General features: G+C 33.3%; 2 protein-coding genes across 3 annotated transcripts in view; one reads left to right on the top strand and one right to left on the bottom strand.

Annotated features, from left to right (window-relative positions):
• The window catches only part of LOC148626204 (uncharacterized), a 54,983-nt gene extending 46,048 nt beyond the window's left edge, over positions 1-8,935 (top strand). Inside the window, exons 19-25 of the mRNA XM_088570004.1 lie at positions 1,212-1,419; positions 2,127-2,392; positions 2,770-2,843; positions 5,369-5,477; positions 5,927-5,983; positions 7,469-7,587; positions 8,782-8,935. Coding sequence (XP_088426130.1) covers positions 1,212-1,310 — 99 coding nt within the window. The 3' untranslated portion in view covers positions 1,311-1,419; positions 2,127-2,392; positions 2,770-2,843; ... (2 more) ...; positions 7,469-7,587; positions 8,782-8,935. The remainder of the gene's footprint in view (positions 1-1,211; positions 1,420-2,126; positions 2,393-2,769; positions 2,844-5,368; positions 5,478-5,926; positions 5,984-7,468; positions 7,588-8,781) is intronic.
• Positions 8,925-20,452, bottom strand: LOC148626203 (uncharacterized). Of its 2 annotated transcripts, XM_088570033.1 has the most exons (7): positions 20,295-20,452; positions 19,614-19,693; positions 16,500-16,608; positions 14,491-14,528; positions 10,429-10,494; positions 9,868-9,973; positions 8,925-9,116 (listed from the first exon to the last, which is right to left on the bottom strand). In XM_088570033.1, exons 1-7 carry the CDS (start codon positions 20,420-20,422, stop codon positions 9,107-9,109), a joined length of 537 nt encoding a protein of 178 aa, XP_088426159.1. In that variant the 5' UTR covers positions 20,423-20,452; the 3' UTR covers positions 8,925-9,106. The 2 variants fall into 2 exon arrangements, with proteins under 2 accessions (XP_088426159.1, XP_088426160.1); XM_088570034.1 differs by lacking the exon at positions 9,868-9,973.
• Between the last annotated feature and the right edge of the window lie 710 nt (positions 20,453-21,162).

Genomic DNA, 21,162 nt, shown 5'->3' with positions numbered 1-21,162 from the left:
TCGGACTCGGCTTAAAATGAGAGCATGGATCAGATAGGTTCAGCGTCCACTGCTTTTTCTAGAAACACCGCCGAGCTGGTCTTAAAATGTCACGAGGGCCATGCACATTGGTTTTTGTGAATCTATAATGATGGTGTTTAAGAAAGTCATTATGAGCCTGTCCAAAAAGCCATAACAAGTTATAATAGAACAGTGACCCATATATTAGACTTCTTTTTTAAACGCAGCGGTTGTAATATAAATCAGCTTCATATTTTGAATATATTTGATACTATAATAAGTGATAACAATGTTGTTATATTATAGCATTAGATAGATATTTACCATTAATCGTTTCAAAGTTAATCAAATGGAACTCTAACTCAAGAAATGTGCATACTACCCTATTACAAAGAGTGTTTGCCATTATTTGTACGCTACGTGATTTGAATACAACTTTGAAAATAAGTCAATACAATAAGAAACCAAAAATATGTATTGCAACACTATTGATATTGATATTACTATAGTTATAATAAATATGTTTTTTTTTCCATAATGGACCAGTTATATGTCCAAGGTCTGTAACAATGGTCAAAGGGAGGGTGTAATTGTTTAAGGCAACGCCGAGGACTATTACAGTCTTCCAAGGGCCATTACTAATGATCGAGGACATATGAATGGTCTATAATGAAGACAAACACATTTGTTAATACATTTATCAACCAGTTTTGAAAATTCTGATTGCATATACATGGAATTTTAGTAACAATACATTTTCTAAATACATGACTCAGTTCAAAATTAAAATGACAAAATGATTTTATTCAGTTTATTTCTGTATCATGTGAACAGGAAAATTATATCTATAAACTGAAATTGACATCCCTACATAAGTACACTTGTACTATTTTATTTACCTAATGATGTAATATTGCCTATCTTTAGAAAGGTATACTGAACCGGCCCGAAAAGCAATTTTAAGTCATAATGACCTGTCCGAGAAGCCATAATAATTTATAATAACCAGTTAAATTTATACTGGACTGGCAACGAAAATAAAGCACAGTATGTTGTTGTAATAACCAGGCAAATATATCCAAAATACAATCAACTGGTTAATAAAAGTTTGAAATGAACTCCCAGGAATGGTAGAGCGCGAAATAGCAAAGCTTTATAGATATTAATATTACCATTGATAAATATATTTATGTTATACTGCTATGTTGTAGGCATACAAAGTGCGGAGTATGGATCATGTGTGTTTATTTACTGACGCCAACCCAACAGATGACTACTTGTGTAAAAATATCTTAAGTCTTGTGGAATAGAAAAATATACATCTGGTTACATTTTTGACGGGTACTTGTACGGGTGTTCTTGATAAGGACATGTAAAGTAGCTGCATAAGAACGAGACAGGAACCTTTTATATGCAATGGTATTAAAGAACTCTGATAAATGGCATGTTATATTTGGTATAAGTTATAAAAAGGCGGAACTAGAAAATTTGAATGAAAATCAAGGGAACCAGGATTGAAAGATAATTAAAAATAATATAATCCAAAAATAAAACAGAACAGATTTTTTTATTTATAGTCGGATGCAAAATACAAAAAAAACATAAGCTCTGTAAAGCTTTAATACCGACTCAGGAATAAATAGTAGACAAAACAAATAGAGAAACACAACAGAGAATATGAAATAACCGGAATAATACGCACATTTAAACAAAAGTAAATGATTAACTCGGAATCCACTAAAGTGTGAGTATGGTCCAGATACCCCGTTAGAGTAAGCGTCCTCTGCTTTTCTGGACACCCGCTGAATTTTAGTAATTTCATGATTTTATCAATGAGTTAATAATTATACAATAATAATTTAAGTGTAAAAAATCAATAAAATTATTGAAAATGATTATGTCAAAAAACACTTTTATGATTATATAAGATAGAAAAGTGATACATTCAGTAGATATATATAAACTATATACACCGTATCAAATTTCCTGTTTGTTCAGAATATTTATGTGTTCTTCAGAAAACACAATTTATATAGGCTACCAATTATGAACAAAACAAAACAAACAAATTGATATGCGCTTAAAAATTCCACGAATTTTATAGACCTTTTTTTCATATTTTACAGAAAGAACAAAACGATCTACAGACGATGGAAACAAATATGACGCCTTTTCTAGGTTCGGGGGTACAATAATTGCAGTACCAGATAAAGAAATAACTGCTCCACTAAAAACTATTTCAGAAAAAAAGTCTGGATATAAATTATGTGTACATAGCAGACGCATATAATTTAGTCGTGGAAGAAATAAGATTTCCTGTTGATGGTTATATTGATGTTCTCGTCGTAGAAATAAGGTGTTCAGAGTCTACTTGAACTTATTAGACCTGATAGTAAGTAACGTAATAGGATAGATTGGTTGGCTTGTTTCGGTCAAATGTTCTATTATTGATTGTTTTCTTTCGTTTTTTTTTTTTTTTTTTTTTTTTTTTGTTTCGACGGTTGTTGCGTATGATCGTATGACGCGATAAAAGAGTCCTTTTATTGTAATGGAATGACCCACTTCAAAGTTAAAAATGTTGTTCATATTGTTAAATTGTAGGGAATAAAAAAGGTGGGGGGTTTGCGGAATTCTTAGGCGAATTGCAACCGAACCGCCAACTTGCTTCAACAACTTAGCATGACGGTCAATGATCAATGATGAACTCTTCTAAAGAAGTTTACAAACGACCCCATATGACTGTAATTCTTGGTATTCATTTTTTTTCAGATGCAACGCAAATATTTTCTGGACATGATACCTTTGAGTGTGTTGGAAGTGGAACATGCATTACTAACGTTGTAGTACGTAATCTTAAATTGTTCTAACAAATCATACAGATTGAATATACAAAAATTGTTTTATATTTGAATTTATTTTATGGCAAAAAAAATTGACAGCAGACAGAAAAAGTATAACAAAACATTTCCTTTCTACTGTATTAGAAGTATAAGTGGATTAACAAAAAGTCATTACGAGTTAAAAAAAAAAGCTCTTATTTCTTTAAATTATATTGTAAAACTTGTCTATTCTGATACCCTTTTGGATCTGGTACGGTATAGACAGGTGATCAGTTTGCTCAGATACAAAATACATTTAAAGTGATATGACAAAATTTGAAATTAGTCTGGTTTAGAAGGTTACCGGTTAATGCAGGATTCGGTTAAGGTTGGTTTCACTTTATTTACTAATTAAGATAGTCATAATTATTCAGCATCCACTGTTAGGTCCTTAAAAACTCTTAAACTTTAACAAAAAACAATGTCATCTGACTATAAAAGGACAAGGAACTGTAGAGATCAAAGTTCAGTTGATGGAGCGACAATACAGGTCATTACTGAATGTCGTCGGAAGACCTATTAAAGTAAAACAGAACAATATCAAAATTAAAGAAGTACAATGTATTAATTTAATTATGGTAACAAACGGATATGATGAAACGAAACACATGCGTCAGCGGCGTTTAATTTATTTCCAAAGCAATTAATTTCTTCTGAGGTCACCATAAGGTCCTCAACAACTCTGCACACATCTTTAAGCAAGCTCCTAAAGGCCGGACAACAAGAGTTATAAATCCACGTTGAAAGAATTATTACAATTCATCATAATCAAACTCAAAGGAAGTAATAAGCACACATTTATGGTTACATTACCCGACTGTGAACATGTGCATGAAACCTGTGTTAAACTATTTTTATAAGGCCTTATAACAAAATTCCCTCAATAATACATTCAATTCTCTCTCTACGGAGTATCTCAACATACAACACATAGAACGAACTATACAGTTAAAGAATTCTCACAGTTACCAAAAGCTAGCTAAAAAATTAGAGAGTGACGAAACCATCAAAACTACAGGTATTACAAATGATCGGTCACTACGATTCTAAAAGAATGGGTTTAGTGGAGCAATGTCAAGCATTAAATAGGCAATAAATGTTGTAGTATTATGCCACAATAACAAAAGTTATACAACTATATAGTATTACAAAGATTTTTTTACAAAAATGTTAATAAAGTGTTGTAATACTCTTAGTTTCGTTGCATTGGTTAGAAGTGTTTCATATGCACTATATCCAGCCATTTACTACGACATGTCATACTAAGATTATTTCTATCAATGTTACATACAATTAGTATTTATCAAAAGACAAAATCAAGAAAAATACCAGAGCAACTCATAGAAAGCATAAGAAAACACATAGAACACTAGTTCACTTCAAAGTGCTTGCCTATCAAGGGAAAAAGACCGGAATTGCCATATGATTTTGGTAAATTGGGTTATAATTTCATTGAAATAGACGCAAAATGAGCATTTCGGGGGTAGATAACTCTTCAAAATATCTCACTTTCTGACATTCTTTTAAAACATGTTTAAGCAAATCCAGTGATGCAGAGATCAAATAATGGCCTTTTCATAAGAGAAATCATCCTTGAGTGAAATTATATTGTCAGATCGGTGGGTTTTCCACATGTATGTTTCTGATATTTCCTAGTTTGCCTGATCTTACAAAACCTTACTCTTAATCTAAATGTCTCGTTTATTTAGGACACAACATCACATTAGTAGCGAAATTGAAGGGGCTTAACGATACAGCTCTAGCGGATAGTTTTGTTCTGCATAGTGATAATTACACACAACTAGCAAGAGGTCCTGTGTCTGTTTACTTTGAATCAGATGTTTTTATTGTTGTATCTGAAATCATAGTCCCTGAACAGGTAATCTCCGTCAATGACCTTTTTACCGCTTTCTGATATAAAAAACGTATCACTCCGCTAGTTTATTAGCTCTGTTATTCAGGTGATAAAAAAAACTATTAAGGGAACCAGTCGCCTCCACATACGAAGAAATACTAGTAGTCCGTGAAAACGAAAGTAGTTCTTACTGCATGATACACTTTTTTATCATTCGACCCGTAAATGCAAACTTGGTAACATTTTTATACTCACCATACAAGACAAACACTGAACACCAAAGATTTTAAGTAAGATGTAGAGACTGAAATTACTAAAACTTAAGCCCCTTGAAATTTCTAATTATCAAAACAAAAGTAGAATCATGTCTAATACCTATCTACATTCACTTCTCCGTTCTGTCTCAGAAACCATTAAATGCATGCTGATATTTTGTAAAAAGTGTCTCTTCTATAAGAAAACTTGTGAAAGTTAACATTTTTTAACTTTCTGGAAAAATTATTGAACTTTAAATGTGCAGAATACAACAGAAACCAATGGGGTTTTTGGTATTATACCAGGATGTGGAAATTTTTACCAGGCAATCGACACAGGTTTCATTCAAATAATGTATCTTATTGGCTTTATTTTTTAGAATTTTGCAATAGCCATTAAGCGACACGACGGTGTGGGAAGATTTCAAAGAAAATATCAACACACTGCTAAACCAACAATTGCTGAAATGAATATTCTTGCAAACGATGGTAAGCGAAGCTGTTCCATTAAGTTTTACATTTGTAGCAAGAGAAAATTTTAAAACCCTTACATGCTACTTCTTAAGTCAATATCAATAGTTTATAACCAATAATATTGTCCTTGATCAAACACATGATCCGTATGTATTTACTTTATAACAAAATGTCCCGGAAACATAATACAAAGCTGAGTAGGTTTTCAAATAATGTCTTGGAACTTTTCAACTTCCGACAAATACGATTGGGCCAAGGCGAAATATGCTACCTTCAAACATCTTTACTAACAATATACGTACTAGTACTTGCTTCCTTTTGCATTAAGGAACATTATATCCTGGTAGAAATACAAGTATCAGGTGCTTGATAAACAATTTTGGGCCTGAAAATACAACTTTTACAACTTTTTCTGTAACTGCCAGAGTGAAAGGAAAGTTTCCATTGGTTCAAAATGTTAACAGCAAATACTCTGCTGAAGCACACTTTCCTATTATGGGAGACGACAAGGACAATATAACGTAAGTTTTATGTATCAAAGTTTAAGATATAATCCATTTGTATTCTTTTCGACGTTAAATTGTCAGCAATAAATAAAATGCTTGAAAACGGTAATGTTTGTGAAAAAAGAGCTTTCCGTTGTTTATATACAGTTATTTACTGGAACACCCTTAAAAATTCGTTCCTAATTTATTGTCTGTCTGTTTCTATTCAGTATTATCCGTAACATAACCTAAAATAGCAATTTTAGAACACCTATTTTATCGGGTAAACTTTCCGCTCTTTCCACTTTTGCCGAATGGCCACATGATTCAAAATAAGGGAAGTAAAATTGATGGTGAGATCATAGTCTTGCAAATGTTCTTGCTTTGTTTTGAGTTTGGAAAACAAACTAATGTCTAAGTGTATTTTCCATTATCAATATTCAAAGCATATCTAAGTATCTGAGATTTAGCATTGCGTTTAATACATAAAGCAAATGATTGCGTTTGAATCGTTTTAAATACAAAGTCAACCATTCAAACAATACTAAGCTTCAGATTTTCTTCGTAACTGTCGACTTTTGAACTTACATCTGTGATACATATGTTTATTATATATATTTGCTGTTACATTAACCTTCAAAGATACATTTCTGTACCTTCCCTGTATCAAGTTGATCCGATGGAGCAGTGTAGCGAATAGAGTCGTCACATTCTGAGACGTTTGTGTAATATTGATTTGTTGTGACATGCATCATTAATTTGATCCTCTATCCTACATAATAACACCTAGATGATCTGTCCCGTACTACCATACATCGTGTACCAAGTTAGAGCTCTAGATTAAACCTACTAGGAGGAATGACCCGGCCAGCGAAAGCTATATTTTATATAACCTAGCTGGCCTAGTGATCTAGGGCGCTGGACTTTGTTACATATATACAGGAAGAAGTGTTTGTTGGGGTTTAACGTCCGGGCAGCAACATTTCAGCTATATTCAGACGATGAACATGAAATTGATGATAAAATGAACATGAAATGATGATGAAATGAAAAATGGGATGGGACACAAGGACAATGGGGTCGACAAATTTTGATTGCCACTGGAAATAGGGAGAGATGGGTAGGGTCGGGCAATTTAGCCTCCTGTGGCGGAGCCCTATGGTTCCTACTCCGAGAATACCATAGTAGGGTTCTTTAACGTGCGAGGAACGTGGTATCCTTCCCAACACGGTGCACCACTATGGTTTGCGGTCAGGTTTTCCGTATTATAGCCTGACAACCCCAGCATGTAACACGCCAGGGGTACCCCATTCCACCACCTGGGGCACACATCCCAGTTGCTCTGTGGGCAGAGCGCCCTAGCCCCCAGCTAGGGTTCTGAGCACTACTTAGTCGCCTTTTACGACAAGCTTAGCGCTGCTGCAGGCCTATTCTTTTAACACCCGGACCTGCACGGGGCGGAAGAAGTGTTGTTGACAAATTATTTTATAATCACACAATTCATTTATTCATCGCTTTTAGGAGTAACTGTTGCGTTCCAAAGTTTCGAGTATTTCTAAAAGAAATGAACAAGAATTTGATTTTGTTCCTGGCATTTGTTCTCCCGCATATTACCACGAATGGATGAAAACAATGTAAAGGTAATTCGGTAGTAGATATCGAGCATTTGCTTCGCATTTTCTTGATTGCATGTTATATTTATAGCACGGTCTTACGAGTTATTCAAATAGACTTGGAGCCCGCACGGCGAGAAGTCTATTTGGATAAATAGCAAAGGATGTGCTTTAAATGATTTGTGACATGAATTGACCACACCCGTAAATTGATAATTGACCAAAGAGAGATATACAGGCACGGATAAATTGTGCTCTTGTTCTGAGCGGAGTCATTTTCGTTAGAGGTGGAGATGTCCAAGTGCTGTATTTATTCTAATGAGATTGGATATTGCATGGATGTTTCCAATTGAGTTCTATGGTAACAGGTGACCTTTCATGCAATATCATACAAGATTTCTTGATAGAGCACCTTGTCTGATTCTCATATTGATTTTGGGAAAAAGAACAATGGAAAAATCTCAATTCATGTTACAAGATTTGATAAAAAAGCAATACGACAATAAATAACACTCAAGTCTAATTCATTTTTACATTCGAGAATGAACGATCTAGTGCTCTACATTTTAAAAGATCAATAATAAAATACAGTATTAAAAATTAAATGATTTGAAACTCAAGAATTACAACTCTATAATATTTCACTTTTTATAATGCAACAAGCGAAATATTACAGAGTCGTAATTCTCGAGTTTCAAATGTATCGCCTCAATATAGCTGAAATATTGCTGCTCGGGCGTTAAACCACAATAATCAATCAATATGTTATAATATAAAAAGTAAAAGGGATAATTATTAATAATCTATAATAACTTAACACCAGGAAGCTTCTTTCTACAAAAAAACGATTCTTGTAAAATGTTTTTAAATACAAAAATACCAGTTTTATATATTGTAAATTTCGATATGCTGTACACGTGTTTCAAGGAGTAACCTCTCATCAGCAGCATTAAAATCAAATATGTAGGAAGATCATAATCAAAATATTAGTTGTATACAAAAGGTACTCATAACCAAATCTATCGAAAGAGGGAGCCAAATCCATCACCAAGAGGTTCCACCATATACAATGCAAGGAATGAAGCATCGGTGTTTTAAAAACATAAAGTACACTCAAAACTGTTACACTATGTCATTGAAACGTGTCATATGTCGATGTATTGATAATGTTCGCAGTCACATGTGTTAGTTGCATATGTTTTGGTTCTTTTTCTTTTCAAGCCTACCAATACCGGTGTGAGTAAAATAATTATATATGGTTCAATTGGTGTGGGCACTGCATTTCTTATCATCATCATCGGAGTAATACTGAAATTTGCATATCAAAGGAAAAAGCCAACTGACATAAAAAGATGACAGTAAAAGATATTTCATTTTATATTATTTTGTTTTAGTACAATTTATGAACACATTGTAATGGTCATGAAATGGTGAATTTATGAGCATAATGAATTTCCTATGTAGAAGAGATTGTTAAGCTGTGTTTTGGTTGAAATCGTAAGATGTTGTTCTTTTACACGATGCTCCAGTACGCCTTTATAAAAGATTACCAGTCCCTGGAACAAAACACATAAATCATAGTTTAGTAGGGTTACTAATACCAGGTGCGAAATTACATGTACAATTATGGGACAATTATACATTCTGAATAATCTGCACGGTATGTTTCGTAAAGTTAAGACAGGTAAACAACCTTCACGCTATGGTATAGCGCTGAATGGTGTAGTTATTCCTTCTGTTTATTTCTACTTGGTCATATTTATTCTCACTGATGTTGTGTTTAAGGAGGTAGACATAGCGGAAGGTACATAACTCTTGAAATCAGTGATATGTTTGTATCATTTTCAATTTCACCAAAAGTTTATCAAGCTTTTATTTGAAACAGAATGATATCAATCCAAGTTACTTTGATGCTTGATGTGAAATGCTGAAAATAAACTTTCCATTGATTTGTAAGAGTTGTGTTCCTTACTCTAGGTCTACCTCCTTAAATCATTGATTGTAAAGATAGATATACATTTATTTTTGAACGGTTTGTTTTGCATTGCTTCGTTTGTTATTGTTTTATGGAATAAAACTATGATATTGGCGTTTGTGTAACTTTCTCTTTCTCGGGTTTGCTTGTCCCGACAAGTTTAATGATGTTTTTGTATTTAGTAGAACCTTTCGTGTAACTAGTACCCTGGATATTCCGTGACTTTGTTTTGCTGCCCTATCAAATGCATGTTTCAAATTGTAAATTGTACTATAGATATCTTGTGAGAAATGAGAATATATATATACAAATGTAGTATATATCTTACTCACCATAAACTCAAATACGACGTTGATATCGTCAACATTGTGAATGAAAATATCGTACAGCATAGAATTATCGAAATTTGAAGGCACAAATTTTTGCTTGGTTTTTCAGCTGAAATCAATTAGACAAATTACAATGATGCAATCATTTAATTTGTCTAACAAAACATGACAACATCAAAACTAAGTTCAGTTTTTATTTTATACGATATAGCAGAATGAAGACCAAGTTCATCGATATGAAACGAAGTTAATTTTTACATTAGTACGCGTTTATCTCTCCTTAATTTTCTACATTGTACCACTGAACATGTGTGAACAACTCGGTTGGTGCTTCTATCTCCTTATGATCTTTTCGATATGTACATTATTTCTGGTTTCATAGCTGGTTGCTCATATGCTTCATTAAACGCTTTGCAACATATGTCCATGTTTCATTCATGGTCTTTTCCCTGGAACATGTATGCTTCATATTGCATGATACTATTGAATGAGCATGCTTTCGATTTCACTGTTTTCACTGTTGGTGGATAAATGTCTACACATTAACTGTTGACATTTACTTACATGTTGTGTTACGAGCGATGTAATCGGACTCGTTGAAATGTTCTGTGGTTCCAATTGGCTGTGTACCTGTATGAAAAATAAGTGATTGATTGATTGATTGATTGATTGATTGATTGATTGATTGATGGGGTTTAACGCCTGAGCAGCAGTATTTCAGCTACATTATTATATATGAACATGAAATAGATGATAAAATGAACATGAAATGATGATAAAATGAAAAATAGGATGAGACACAAGGATAATGCGGTGGATGATTTTTTTATTGCCACTGGAAAAAGGGAGACTTGGGTAGGGTCGGGCAATTTAGCCTTCTGTGGCGGAGCCCTATGGTTCCTACTCCGAGAGAATAACACAGGAGGGTTCTTTAACGTGCGAGGAACGTGACATCTTTCCCAACACGTTGCACCACTATGGTTTGCGGTCAGGTTTTCCGTATTATGGCCTGACGTCCCCAGCATGTAACATGCTAGGGTTACCCCATTCCACCACCTGGGGCACACAATCCAGTTGCTCTGCGGGCAGAGCGCCCTAGCCCCCGGCCAGGGTTCTGAGCACTATTTAGTTGCCTTTTACGATAAGATTAGCACTGCTGTGGGCCTATTTTTTTTTTACACCCGGATAAGCACGGAGCAAAAAATAAGTGAATATATGCTTCTCCGTGGTAAAATCTAGGGAACAGAAACAATTGAAATGATGCAGAAATACAAATAAAAACTTTTTTAAACCTTAAAATAAATGAGTAGAATAGTTGCCACAAAAACCATAAAGCAAAGTGCAAGTGCATTGGAGGAGTCAGTGTCTACTGAAATACTGAAAGACTTATGCCCAGTGGTGTACATAAAATCATTATCGATAGACACATCATAGTGGCTGAAAGATCGTCGATATTTGCATGATGCGATGACTGTCAGTTTAAGGTTATATGACCAAAGGATAACAGTGGCGGATCCAGAGGGGTGTGCAAGGAGTTGGCACCTCCTTTTTATTGAAAAATTTGTCATTTCCATAATATGTAAAATTGAATGGGAAAAATGGTAATGTTCTAGCACCACCACCCGAATGGCACCCCTCCTTTTCAAAGTGTCTGGATCTAACGAATTGCCGAACTGATCAAATCTATGCAGTTCATAAAGCAAATGGCAATATCGCAGTGAAAACCGGAAAATTGGAAACCAACGCAATGACTTCAAAAAGGGAACCTTTTTAAAAGAATGTATTTCAAATATATTTTATGAGATACCATTGTTGATATCGATTCAACATGTAGATTTTCAACAAGTTTGAATGGGAAATCAAGGGAACCAGGATTCGAAGGTAAATTAAAAAGAACAAAATCCAGGGCAAGAAAATAGACACACACATCAAAGAATATGTAATAACAATATAACACGCATATAGAAACAAAATTTAGTGACATAAAAAAACGATTCTATCACGACATACAAAGTCTTTCAAGAGTACATGCTTAGTAAATAAGTGATTCACCTGTTGGTTGCCCGGATTTCAACCGTTATCAACTGACGTAATTCCAATGAAAATTGAGCCATTGTATCATTTCATTCCGGTGCCGTAATGAAACTTGATATTTCATGGAAAGACACAGTTTAATGTTGTTTTACTCGTCTTTTTATGTGGATTAATGAAATTTAATTTTTAACAAATTTGCATTACACAATGAAAATGCAACATGTGTGGTATCGATTGTAGTTAATATGGCCTATATTTAAGCCAAACCTATAATTGCAGTATGTACTGAGCAAGCGGTGGTCTGGATTTCCAATATGTAACCTTAATAAATTTCAACCTCCCTCAAAAGAGGGAGCAAAGGTGGACTCGAAAACTTAACTTAGAGGGGTGGATACCTTTATGTTTTAACAATGTTAAGTTTTAATCTATTATTACTCCGCCGGATGACTTCCAGCACTTGAGGCAACAATAATTGACAGCCCCTGGAAAAACAAAGAAACTAGACCATTTTTTAGTGACACTGAACAAGACAGAGCAACAAAAGATCACAGTGGGGATTCTCCTACAAGAGACTACGATTTTTTGTGCATTTGATGTCCCCATATTTAGCTGTAGAAAACTATCATTTATCAATGTTGTCTGTTTACTGTTTACTGTTTATTAGAAAAAAACTCAGCCGCAGAGTACTGCGTAACAGGAGTATATAAATGTATATATAAATATAAAGTACATACATATAAACACAAAATATCACACATAAAGTTATCAAGACAATATTTTCACAATATTATTGCATACAAATAACATATCTAATTAAACATCTTTTGCAGTTTTTGCATGAATATCGACACATTTATTAATACCTTTATATTGCAAAATTTTATCATGCCATACATTTTTCTCTACTTGGATACCTCGTATAATATGATGGTATAAATTTTCTTCTTAAGTCTAAAACTACATTATTATTACACTCACAAAAATAATGATATTCGTCCCCAAGACCAGATCCACAAGTTCTACATATTCTATCTTCCCTTAGGATATTCCTCCACCTTCCCGTTTCAATGGGAAACTTTATATTACATACCCTTGATCTACAAACATTTATCCGGTAACTCAACTTTAATTTTAAAAGATAAGGCTCCAATTGAAATTCATGTTTAAAATTAGAATAATATTCACCTCTAGACGAGTCGTTCATATCAGTAAACCATTTTTGAATAAACTGGTCTTGAAGACGCTGCTTAACGTTAATTTTCATAAGATTACCATCAACATTCTCTTGGATATTCCATATTTCACTGAGTCCACAGTTATCAAATATAGATTTTAAATAGTTAATCCACTTAAAATTATATTCACCATGTTCACACATGTAGAATAATAATTTGTATAATTTGCCAGACAGTTTATTATCACTAGAAGCTACTTTATGCCAAAATCCAACCATTTTCAGTTTGATCTGCAGTTCAAGTGGAAATCTCCCAAGTTCCCCATAAACCATAAAGTTTGGTGTAGATGATCTAACACCCAGTATACGTTTGCAGAACTGAAGATGTAATTTTTCAACATTAGCCTTATTTTCAAACCCCCAAATTTCCGAAGAGTATGTCAAAATAGGAACAACCAATACATCAAACAATTTTAATTGCAGATCAATCGGAATGGAAATATTTTGAATCTTTTTATATAGTGCATAAAGAGCTTTCTGAGCTTGATCAACCAATTTTTCCGTGCTTGGACAAAATTTCCATTGTAATTAAATAAAAGACCCAAGTAAACATAGGAGTCTTTTATTTCTATATTTTGATTAAACAATTTAAAAAAAACATGTTGTTGTGATTTCCTTTTAGAGAAGATAACAACCTTAGTATTTGCTACATTTACACTCAATTTCCAATCAGTACAATATTTTTCAAAGACAGAAAGTGCCTTTTGTAACTCTGGTGCCGACATTTTTAAACCATCCACAGAGTTTTCTGACAAATATTCTTCCAAGTCATTAAGGTATAAGACAAAGAGAAAGGGAGATAACTTTTCTCCCTGCCTTACACCAATTTCACAAGGAAAGAATTCAGTTATTAATTCCCCACTCTTAACACAAGACTTAATATCAGTGTACATATTCAATATGACATTAAACATTTTCCCACCAATATTATTTTTTACAAGTTTTCGCAAAAGTCCCACCCTCCACACAGTGTCAAATGCCTTTCTAAAATCTACGAAGGCACAAAATAATTTTTTACCCGAATTCAAATATAATGAAATTAAAGCATGCATGAAGAACATACTATCCTAAACAGAATAACCCTTTCGAAATCCACCCTGGGCATCAATAATAATCCCAATCTCATCTGACAATTTATTAAGTCTCGAATTAAGAATAGAGGTAAACACGTTATGTCCGAGTGATTTGTAGAATAGTAATTGCGAGTTTAATAAATTTCTAAAATAGAATACACACTAAGCATAAAAAATGATGGAAACTAACAATCAGAATCGAATAAGAAAATGCACAATAAATAAACCTCCGAAAAATGTGGAGATCTTCTGAATCAATCAACAGTAGTTTTAAATTTTACTCACAATTCTGAAAACACGTGCATCCTACGGCTTTGTCACATCTGTGAAAAAATGGATATTGCAAGATCGTTGTTATAATATCCTTATAATTAAGGATCGTATCGTAGGCTTTTGAATGCTATATTTACCCCCCCCCTTTTCCATACAGTGGCAGGGGTGTCCGTCCGTCCGTCCCCGCTTCATTCCGTCTGTACTTCCTTAAAGAGAACGGTAACCTTCTCTGTCTACCACTCTTCCTACACCATTAATAGAATTTGATGAAACTGTTATCACTTTTTGTTGACTATAGGGTCCGTAAGTCTCGTCTGATGCATTTTGGGTATGTACCCAGAAACGAATATTCTCGTTAAATCCCGCGTGTCACGTGACGCGACTTACGGACCCTATTTTGATACAAATGTTTCGCATTGATATAAACTAAACTGAGTTGCACACGTATCCAGTCTCGATTCTAATAGTTATCTATAAAGAATTATTTATTCGAACTTTGTGCAACTGATAATGGGTCAAGGGGACAAGATGTTTTAGTATACATATACGTGCGTTGCATCTATAAAATGGTATTTTAATATTTGTAATCACAAAATGAGTCTAATCACAATTTGGTTGAACTAGGAGAAATCATGTGCAGCCTGTCGAATTGTTTTAAATCAAGTGGATTATATTTTGTATCAATACTATGGTCTCCTATATAATAAGGACAAATCCATATAAAAATCAGACACTGCCAATGGTAGTGGTGATGCACGGAGCAGAAAAAAAATATCGAACAAATAATGCTTTTTCGATCCACATACGGCCGGCCCTGTGTAAGCAACAATATTCCTTACTACGTTCAGATTTGTATTTTGGAGGGGAAAAATGTATTCATCTTCCATTGCAAACAACTCAATCAAGAACCATAACTCTTCGTGGTACATTTTAAAAGGGCAACAACTGAATGACAAACAAAAACTGGTCATGTAGTCTATTATTATTATAACTGTTTTTTGCATTAGAAAATAAAGTGAATTTATTTTGTTGCCTTTTTTTTTTGGTATATGCAAATTACCTAATGTCAGATATTTATAAAGACTGATACTTTATAAATATCCTATTTAAGTACATGTACATACCGGATTTAAACACAAATTTCAATTCCGCACTATTTTAACAACAGGAAATATTGTGTAACATACCAGTATATCAATGCCATAGAAATAACGTGTTCGTGCAATGTGATTTTATAGCACTTATTAGAAACTCATTCTGAGTAATAAAAGACATTTTTAGAAATTATTTTACACAAAGGTAATGTCATGTAAACTATAGCTACAAAAACAAAAAAAAATGTTTTGTTTTGTTTCGTTTTGTTTCGATTATGTTTTTTGTTCTTGTTTTTTATTGTTTTAGGAGGTGTTTGTTATTTCTTAGAGTGATAATTTCTTATCTTATGCATATTCATTCTGACTTATTACTCAAAGTGGTACACTTTGATCAATCTTAGTCGTGGCTTTCACTGTTACCGAATAGTTGTGGGTAAATCCCATTTCTACTGTCGACAGTTGTTTATTTCTACTGTTCTCAGACGTTAATTTTAGAAAACTTAGTATTTTAATGGAAATAAAAAATCGAGATCAAAATACATACATCTTTAACTTGAAATGTAAACGGAAAGAAAATCAGTAATAAATTTTTTACCCAAAGTCGTAAAAGGAAAATTGTTAGATTTCTCGGAAAAAAAACAGTCAGTATGGCGAGCAGTAACTTACATTTTTTTTTTATACACGACATTGGAACAAAGATCGATTCTTGACTTGGCACAACACTGTGTCATTCATTCTGTGTAATTTTTTTTTTTTTGGGGGGGGGGGAATATGAATATGATACTAAAGTTTGACAAGTTGTAACCTTTTTACATAAATATTTGTTTTCTTTTTTTTTATTACATTTGCTAAATGTAAAAATTAACAACTGTAGACAGTATAAATTTAAACAATATCTCCCTATAAAATTTGTCCGCTACTACATACCTCTCATTTTTCATACATTCACAGGTTTTTGCACAAAATCGCCCATAATGCCCGTCCGGGCAATACTGGTCGCACTTTCCTCCAGATCCAAATGTACCCAAAGGGCATTCTAAAAGACAGATACTCATGCCTTTGGGGAAATGACAATGGTAAAATAACGTAGGGTAGGGTATCCCCACCCTACTTTCATGTTTAAAATTCAAAGACAAATGCATTCCAAAAGTCCTTTAATCAAGACATGTATTCCGCCCAATTTTCATAGAATTTCTTAAATTATAGATTTTTCGATTACCGTAAGGCATATGCCCCCTGTATGTCAATCGAATGACGGAAGTATGAAAAATTAAAATGATTTAACTTTTCTGCAAGCCTTTATTTTTCCCCTTCTAGAATACGGTTATTTAGCATGTTTTGCATTTATTTATTTGTGTGTTTATTTTCTGTTGTTTCCGTATTGGCATATTTTAGGGTATATATGTATTCATGTGTTAAAGTTAAGTTGTAGTTTTGTTTTACAATGCCTTTGCAGTCGCACGTGTAACGCTATAACGTAGCGTACGGTGTTGGTGTCATATTTGGTAACGTCGAAAACGGCAAAATTTCGACGTCTTTTTTGTATTGCCACCTACATGGTACTATAGTTGTAACGTGTAAAAAGAAGTGTGCATATTTAATTTTTTACATAAAATAAAACACATTTTTTTTTAATAATTATAGGATTCGATATTATTTTTTCCTACGTTTTCGTCAATTGAAATGATCAGATTACATCCTGATATGGTAAATGATTTAAAGGAAATTTTATCCTATGAGAAAAATGTTAGGAATTATAAAAACATATTTCGTGATGCGCTAAAAAAAAGTAAAACACCCTCACTAAATCAGAAAGCCAACAAACCTACAAGCAAAAAAAGTCAGAACCTCCCCCCCCCCCCGGAAATCAAATTGTGGAAGCGTATAAAGTGAGTTTATCTCTTTCCTGTTTGGTTTTATATCTCTTATGTAGATGTATGTTAATATTTCCGGATACATGTACTCGTTTCGGAATTTTAGGGTCTGTTGCTAAACATAAAACATTGCTAAACATTTCGAGAAAACAAAACCTTGGCAAAGCTCCCTCTTTGAGAAAATTTGAGAGCGAAATCTCCCGTTTTAATTATACGACGAAAAAAACTTGCGGTCGTATAATGTTATGGCGCAGTCGTCGTGGTCGGCGGCGACGTCGTCTTCCGCGTCGTCGTCGTCGTCGTCTGGGGACACTTCGTTTTCGTGCGATAACTTAAGTTGTGGTTGACGAATTGTTCTGAAATGTTGATTTGATTTAAGATTCCTATTTAATTTGGACTTTGTTGCCCTTGCCGCTTTAGAAAAAGGGGCCAAAAAGGGTAAAAATACGTGTTTTATTAAAACGTAGATTTTTTTTTCGATGTTAATTATTCTATTTTAAATGTGTTCTTTATTTAATTCGGGTAAACAAATGTACAGCAGATTTTATGTTATTTAGACCGTTTTCAAGTTATAGGGGGTCAAAGTTGGGCAACATTTTCATATTTCTTTTTCCTGTTTTCTTTTCAACATTTCTTTCATTATTTTATTAGATTCGCTAAAATCGTTCATTACATCCACAGTCGTATTAATTCAATCTAGTATCGTAACTTTTCAATTCTTTTAATTGTTTTCAAAATTGACGTTAACAGAGTTTTTACGTCGCAAAACAGAACATTACTTTGGAAACGTCAAAAATGCGCTTTGTGACATTTTTTGTTAGACACGGTTTTACATTATATATATATATAACCCATTTGTTAAGCCAAAGAAAAAATGAAATCATAAAATCATAGAGGAGGATGAATACATTATTAAGTATATGAAGAAATCGACTCAACACCATTTGCCTTTTTGAACAATTCGTTCGAATTTCGCATGGTGTACGCGTGAATAAATAAAATATACAATTTTTAGATGTTGTGACATTTTGGTTAGACACAGACAAAATGCTGCGCTAAGATACATAATCAACCAAGTACCACTCTTTTTAGAATATACTATCTACAGCATATATAAATGTAAAACTCAAAATTTCATAGTTGTTAGTTCACTCAAAGCTAACGAAAAAAGCTTTTGATAAAGACCGGGTAGCACGCAACGTGTAGAAAACGTCGGGAAAAGGCAGCGTGACATCACAACAAACGTGCGTATTTATCTACTAATAGACAATAAAACTCATTATTTTTTTAGAATAAACATGATATTCTGAATATTTATACAGTCCTTCAAGCGTGAATATACTTTGGTAAAAATACTATTCGTTGTTATTTTTTACAACGGTAAGCAAGAAAGTAGCCAATGACCAACGTCGAAAAAATAAGATTTGTGACATAATTGAAATACGGACAAAAAGGCTTTCAACAAAAAGACTGATTGAACATTTTATATATATTTTCATTGGGGTTATGTAATATATTGTCAATATAGTTGAAAAAAGTCCCGATTAAAAAAAGCTGTTCGCATAACTTTAAAAAAAAATGTCAAACATTTTGTCTTCAAATCGATTTCTTTCCATTTTTACAATGTCCACATCAAAAGGGACGGATATTTGTGATATTGTAATACGCTTTGATCTTATCATTACGTCATGAAAAATATGACATCGTCTGCAGCACAAACTGCTCTTCCCAAAAAAGTTTGTTTTATCAAAATACGCCAAGAAACAACTTAGATATATTGATGAAATGGGAAGCAAGCATTTTATAATGTTACCCGTCCACATATGAAAATGGACGTTCTTGTGATCGAATAGTGCATTCCCGGCTCCTTAATTGATGGCATCTTTCAAAGATTTATGGTTATAATCCTAAAACAACAACCATTTTCGAACATTTTAATATCTATATTGCCTTTGATAACTCCACATTCTAATAGCAATATTTAAGTTTTCGTAACCAGCCCCGGTTCAGTCGAATGTGACACCAACAACGTACGCAACGTCTATAGATAAGATGGTTTGTAAGTGCTCAAATGAAGATGATTTATAAGATACTGTTTCGACATGTTTCATATTCATAAAAATCAACAATTAACTAAGAAAAATTAAAATATCAATAAAGAAAATACCTTCACAAATTCCATTTACAAACTGATAATTCAAACAGCATTTATAAACAAGCTTGTATTTGGTTGTGCCATCTTTTTCACTGAAAAAAAATCAGTTCATTTAAAATTCAGACACTGCCTATGGAAAAGAGGTGATTCATGGCGTAAAAACACAGATTAAATTATGCCTTTTCGGTCCACAAATGCAACGATATTGGAAAATTTGTCATTTTCATGCGTAAAATAGATTTAATAGATGGTAAATAGTGTCCTAGCACCCCCTCCCCCGCCTTTTTTCTAAGGAACCCCGGCTGGCATCCCTCCTTTTCAAACTGTCCGCCCCTGATTATGTGCTAAATTCGGAGTAATATGGACTAATGATGGGGTGAACAGGGGATACGGATACGGATGTTAAGGGGGCAAGGAACGGAGGTTGAAGGGATGGGAAACGGGGAATGATAAATACGGAAACCGGTGATTATGGTTGGAAACAATAAACGGGAGTAAAATGAAAGGGTCCAGAAGTGCTGATAGTAGGTAGAGAGGCAGTGGTACGGGGGAATGTAGTGGGAATGAAGTATCCCCTGTACACCCTCTCAATCATAGCTTGGAATCCCAATTTAAAAATATATAGATCGGACCCCATCGCTTTTTTATAAATACTTTATTGGAAACACCCATACTCAGACTGAGAATACTTACATTGTTATAGATTTGGACGTACAAGCATTCTCTGTAAAGTTCCTCACAATGTTTTCTCCTCTGAAGTGTTGAATAGTTAAAATTAATATGATAAGTACAGTGAACGCTAAGTTTTTAAAACAACCCATTATATATTTCACAAGTACAATGAAGTATAAGGAAAGTAAAAGTTTTGATAAATGAGGAAGAAAAAAACTTATATATAAAAATACCAAGTTCACCAATTCAATTCAACAATAAATAAGTGCATATGCATCGATTAGTAAGTGTTTTTTTTTTCTCGATTTTTTATTAAAATTATTAGATAAAACAATTAAAATAGATCAATGGTCTTCCAATAAAGTCAATATTCCGTTTAGAAAAAAAAGATGACTTCTATATGAACTGTTTCGTTAAATGGAGAAATGTGTAAGCGTTGTATATGCATATTTATTAAGTCTTCACTTCTTTTCCACAAGACAGATTCTCAAATAGCTTTCAGAGGAAAAACTGACAGCACAGTTTATCCGTGTGTAGTCAGCTACCAACTATAACAACAGCGCAACGATTTAAGCAATTTAAAATATTGCTAATTAATAATAAAGAATCAAATTGGACAACTACAATTTAATTTCTTCATCAAAACCTCATCTCTAACTATCAAATTCATCAATGCATGTTGGAATCGTAAGTCAATTTAATTTAACAAAAATTATATTAATATATAACATCAAAGTTTTAACTATAGATTAATCTATTTTGATCAGATTACACCAATGTCAAACCACGGTCATAAATTTAGTTTATATGTAATGTATATTCCATTGTACTGTTTTTGTTCATGCCATAACCATTTACTGTAAATGTGTTTGTGCAAAATAAATAATTT

Source organism: Perna viridis, chromosome 2 (genome assembly GCF_037379345.1).
Source record: "Perna viridis isolate PV_CMFRI_1.1 ecotype Kerala chromosome 2, ASM3737934v1, whole genome shotgun sequence".
Classification (NCBI taxonomy): domain Eukaryota; kingdom Metazoa; phylum Mollusca; class Bivalvia; order Mytilida; family Mytilidae; genus Perna; species Perna viridis.
Note: the sequence above shows the minus strand (reverse complement) of the source record. Positions and strands in the feature narration are given on the sequence as shown.